The 5116-nt window shown below is 42.0% G+C and overlaps 1 protein-coding gene across 1 annotated transcript; it reads right to left on the bottom strand.

Annotated features, from left to right (window-relative positions):
- Positions 1–2509: 2509 nt before the first annotated feature.
- On the bottom strand, positions 2510–4777 carry LOC145010065 (uncharacterized). Its single transcript, XM_078968654.1, has 6 exons — positions 4384–4777; positions 4187–4276; positions 3940–4137; positions 3759–3825; positions 3010–3605; positions 2510–2787 (listed from the first exon to the last, which is right to left on the bottom strand). The coding sequence occupies exons 1-6, from the start codon at positions 4775–4777 to the stop codon at positions 2510–2512; spliced, it is 1623 nt and encodes a 540-aa protein (XP_078824780.1).
- Positions 4778–5116: the final 339 nt, after the last annotated feature.

Raw genomic sequence — 5116 nt, 5'->3', positions numbered from 1 at the left:
CTCATTAAAAGTCTCCATCAGTGTGGTCTTAATAGACCCAAACATCTCCGGAATCTCAGCCCGGATCGCTGTAGCCACCTCCTCGTGAATCATCTGACGAAGCTCCTCGTCGCTCACACTGCTCGTACCAGGTCTGTGGCGTGGTCCAACCATGATGCCTCTGAAATACAACATAGAAATATCAGAGACTCTATCGAGCATAATCGCACTCGATAACGCAACCATACTCAGTCTCCGATACCCAGGGATTCTTACATAGGTTTCCCACTGACCCGGTGTCTTCATTAGTACGGGCCCAATACTACCAACTACACCGCATCAGCATTCACCCCAAGTCCTCCTCCCCAAACCCCGGATCATGAGTACTCTATTCTCGCCATGCACTAGCTACCCACTCGCTCTCCAAGCACCTCATAGCAGCAGATTTCCCCAAACTAAGGCATCACAAATCAGGCTACTCTAGTCCTAATATGAATACCTAGTCTACTAGCATGCATATCATATCATATCATATCTCATAACACATATTGTAAGAGTATTTTGGGGATTTTACCGTTCGGGCGCTGGCTGACCGTACACACTTATTCTTCTTTGGTTGTTTCAAAATCTCTTATCAAATTTTTATTGATTTTTATTACTTAAAAATTTCTCAAATCCCCGGTTTGAGTTCAGTTACGCCCGAAGGTGTATCTGAATCCCTCAAACCAAGGCTCTGATACCAACTTATAACCACGTAAATTTTAAAACCAATTTTTCATTTTTGTAAACATCAAAAACATCGATTAATATTTCAAATTCAAACGTGAAGAATATTGTCACAACAAAATACATCCCAATGATCATAAATTAGTTTTTCCCTGACAATGTGTACGATCACGCCGACGCCTTCCCACGGTCCTCGCTAGTACTTGAAACACATAACACAACAACTGTAAGCATAAATGCTTAGTGAGTTCCCCAAAATAAAACTTCTGCACATATGCCTTTCCAGGCCCTGACCTTCCGGTCCATGTGTCTCAGGGGACTTCCGTCCCGACTAGGTAAACCTTCCGGTCCTACCGACGTCAACCTTACGGTCCACATCACAACGCCTTCCGGCCCATAACATATTCACCTTTCGGCCCATAACATAATGCCTTCCGGCCCATATCAAGCATATGATACATGGCACATATAACGATTAACTTATCCCACATAATACATATATCTCATATCATATCCGACCTTCCGGTCACATAGTCAAACCCTTCCGGGTACAGTATAGTGAGAAGACTCACCTCGTGGAAAGTCTAAGATCTCGTGTCCTTGCTATCACCGAATCCCAATGACAACCTACCTCGCCTAAACATAAACATATCATTTAATACACAAAGACTTCCACCACTAAAACTTTACCCCTTATCATCATTCCTTAGAGGGTAAAAGACCATTTTACCCTTCCTTGACCTAAAGTCCTCATGTTGACCAAAACCCTAAAAGTCAACACAAGTCAGCTCTGAGAGTACGCGGGGCGTACTGCTAGATGTACGCGGGGCGTACATCGCTAATCTCCTAGATCGGGGTCTCCACCCAGTACGCTGCACGTACTGGAAGTTACGCCCAGCGTAACCATCAGAATCTAACACTGTTCATTTCTGGTCTTAATCGATTAAGCCATTACCCTAACTTCTAGATCCGACTCTTTTAGTGTGTCTAAACCCATAAAGTCAAGACCTTTAAGTCTTGGCATGGCTGAAAAGGCTCCAACATCACATAACAACATTCTATTCCAACTCAAGGACCAAGATCTCATGCATGGTGCAATATCCACGTCCAAGATGCCATTTTTATGAGTCTACAACTCCAATAGATCAGAAATATGAAGTATCTAAGCTTATGGAGGCTATTTGCACAAAAAGTCTCCACCTTTGGGACTTAAACCCTAGAAATGATACCTTAAGCATATAACATGAACCAAGTGACAAGATCCGAACTTTTTACCTAATAATGAAGCTTTAACCCTTGCAAAGCTCAGATCTACACTTGAGCGCCACTTCTAGCCTTTACAATAAGCTCTTCTTCTCATTTGCAACCTTGGAATGGCACCACCAAGCTTAGAATACACACACAATGGCTAAAGAACGAATGCACACACTTTTTAGGGTTTCACTCTGAGGGATGGTGGCTGAGAAGTCCAGCCACACATTCCTTTTATAGCCCTCCAAAGGAAATTAAGGTTTAGATATGAATAAGTTACGCCGGGCGTAACCTTAGGTACGCCCCGCGTACCTGAGGGTGAACGCGTCCAGAATGAGGCGTGCGAGTACGCGTAGCGTACACCTTGTACGCCCAACGTACTCGCCTACCATGAAAACCCTAAATTAACAACTTAACCAAGATGCAAGGCCAAAAGAAGAATACCTGTATTTCGGGCTGTTACAGGTTGATCAATGGTACCCCGGGAATAGCCATGGTTGAGCAAATGCTGAGTGAGAGTAGCATACCAAGCTCTAGGAGCTTGATGCAATCCTTACAAAGCTTTGTCTAACTTGTAAACATGGTTGGGAAGGGTTGAGTTAACAAAACCAGGCGATTGGTCAACGTAAATCTCCTCCTTGACCTTGTCGTACAAGAAATCCGTCTTGACATCCATTTGGTATACAGTGTAGTTCATGTATGAAGCATAAGCAAGGAAGATACGAATGGCTTCCAAGCGAGCAACCGAAGCATAAACTTCTTTATAATGAAGACCCTCAACCTGCCAAAACCCTCGAACCACCAATCTTGCCTTGTTGTGCACAATGACACCTGAATCGTCTTGTTTATTTCGAAATACCTAACGTGTATGAAGAGATTTCTTTCCTTTTGGTAGCTCCACCAATTTCCAAACTCCAAGTTTCTCAAATTGATTTAATTCATCATGCATGGCTTCAACCCAGCTGGGCTCATTCAGAGCCATTTCGACAGATTTGGGCTCTATTTGAGATATGAAGCAAGAGTAGAGACATGTGTTAAGATCCCCAATTTTACTTCTCGTTTGAACACCGTCGCCCAGCCGACCATTGACGTTCTCTATCGGATGATCGCGCTGAACACATGTAGGGATATGGTAGCTAATATCATTGACAGAAATAGGAAGATTATGAAGATTAACCGCTCCATCATTTGCTGTATGATCCGTAGAGGATGAACGAGGTTCGTTTGAAGAATCTGCTACAAATTCTTCACCAATATTTTCTGTAAATAAAAGTTCCATCAAATTTGAAGTTACAACGGAAGTCTCGTGGTTCATGAACTCTCTTTCCATCGGAGTTAAAGGGGTAGCAATAGCATCAGGAGAAGGTTGTTGAGGAGACTCAGAAGATTCAAAATGAGTGGAGGGTACCAATGAAGGATCAGAGGAAATCAGTGATGGTCGGTAGACAACTTCATGTTCTTCGTCTTCACTAGGAATCTTCGAATTGGATGTAGATCCTTCTTGATTATCTGAAGACACATTGAATGATTTGAAAAGAGATGTGTAGTTAAATAACCAATGAGGACCCACTCTTGCATCTGTTTCATTTTCCTCGAGCCAACGAACATCAAAGGATTCTACAATCTTTTTAGTCTTCTTATTGTAAACCCTGTACGCAGTTCGAGCAACATATCCAACAAAGTAACAATCATCGGATTTGGCATTGAATTTGGGGTTGGATTCCAAGTGGAGAAGGGTGCAAGGGCAGCCAAATACTCGTAAATGACTGATAGATGGCTTGTGTCCAAATAGAATTTCATACGGTGTCTTCATTCTAGCTTTGTTGATCAGAACACGATTCTGAACATAACACGCGGTGTTGATCGCCTCTGCCCAAAAGAATACATGAAGCTTGGAATCACATATCATCGTCGTTGCGACATCTTTTAGAGTTCGATTATGATGTTCGGCAACCCCGTTTTGTTAAGGTGTTCGAATAGAACTGAACTGATGCACAATCCCTTTCTCAGCACAAAAATGATCAAGAATAGCGTTCTTAAACTCTGTTCCATTTTTGGTTCGCAACGCTTTCACTCGATTGTTAGTCTGATTTTCGATCATCACAATGAATCTTTTGATGAGGTCAGCAATTCCAGCTTTTTTAGACAGAAAGAAAACCCAAGTGAAACGAGAGTAGTCATCTATCACAACAAGGCAGTATGAGTTGTGATTGATGCTTAGAATATTAACCGGTCCAAATAAATCCAGATGCAATAACTCGAGCACTTGACTTATGGAGTTTATCTACTTTGGAAGGTGTGGTTTCCGATGATGTTTTCCCTGAGTGCATGAAACACATTTTTCAAAAAAAATGAAATCTTTGATGGGAAGCCCGCGGACCAATTCGTTTTTCGCAAGCCGATTCAAGTTCTTTGCATTTGCATAACCAAGACGACGATGCCACAACATTGCATTTTGTTTAGAAGCTTTAGAGAAGAGACAAGTGACTTCGTCAGGAATATTGCTGTTCATGTTTATAATGTAGGCATTTCCATCCCGCTTAGATCTTACGAGAATCCAGTCTTCAGGGATGATAACACCAGGCTTTAAGATCAGACACTCCTTATCTGTGAAATGAGTAGAGTAACCCTTATCGCAAATCTGGGATACACTCAGGAAGCTGTGCTTTAGTTCTGGAGTGAAATTAACACTTTCAAAATTCAGCACCCCATTTGTGACAGTTCCTTTATGAGTAATTTTTCCACCCTCTCCGCCCGCAAAAGAAACATATCCCCCATTAAAAGTTTGAATGTCGTGCAATTGGGATATGTCTCCAGTCATGTGCCGGGAGCAGCCGCTGTCGACATACCAAGGTCTGGCGACATTCCTCCGCAACTATCCCAGCACGATGAGTGGAATCATTTAGTTTTTGGAACCCAGGTCATCACAATCCTAGGTTGACTCTTTCTTTTTACTAAGTTTTCATTTGATTCTTTCGTTGCTTTTGAATTACAAGGTAATGGAGATTGATTTGAAAAAGATTTTTAAATCCACTGACGGTTAGGTTTTGAAAATTTGTTCGTTTGCTTCGAACCGATGGATTTTCTACTTGAAGAGTTAGAAAATCCTGTCCTGTTCTTTGAAAAATTCAACTTAGGCTTAGCCTGAGTTGGTTTTGGC

The sequence above is a fragment of the Lactuca saligna genome, chromosome 8 (assembly GCF_052625555.1).
Source record: "Lactuca saligna cultivar CGN05327 chromosome 8, ASM5262555v1, whole genome shotgun sequence".
Taxonomy (NCBI): Eukaryota; Viridiplantae; Streptophyta; class Magnoliopsida; order Asterales; family Asteraceae; genus Lactuca; species Lactuca saligna.
The sequence above is the reverse complement of the archived record's forward strand: the minus strand, read 5'-3'. Positions and strand labels throughout refer to the sequence as shown.

Coding starts and splice junctions, on each gene's coding strand:
- LOC145010065 (XM_078968654.1), bottom strand. CDS start 4,777: ATGACTGGAGACATATCCCAATTGCACGACATTCAAACTTTTAATGGG. Junction 4,277..4,383: donor GTTGTGGCATCGTCGTCTTG/GTTATGCAAATG, acceptor TCATGCACTCAG/GGAAAACATCATCGGAAACC. Junction 2,788..3,009: donor CGACGGTGTTCAAACGAGAA/GTAAAATTGGGG, acceptor AAGACGATTCAG/GTGTCATTGTGCACAACAAG.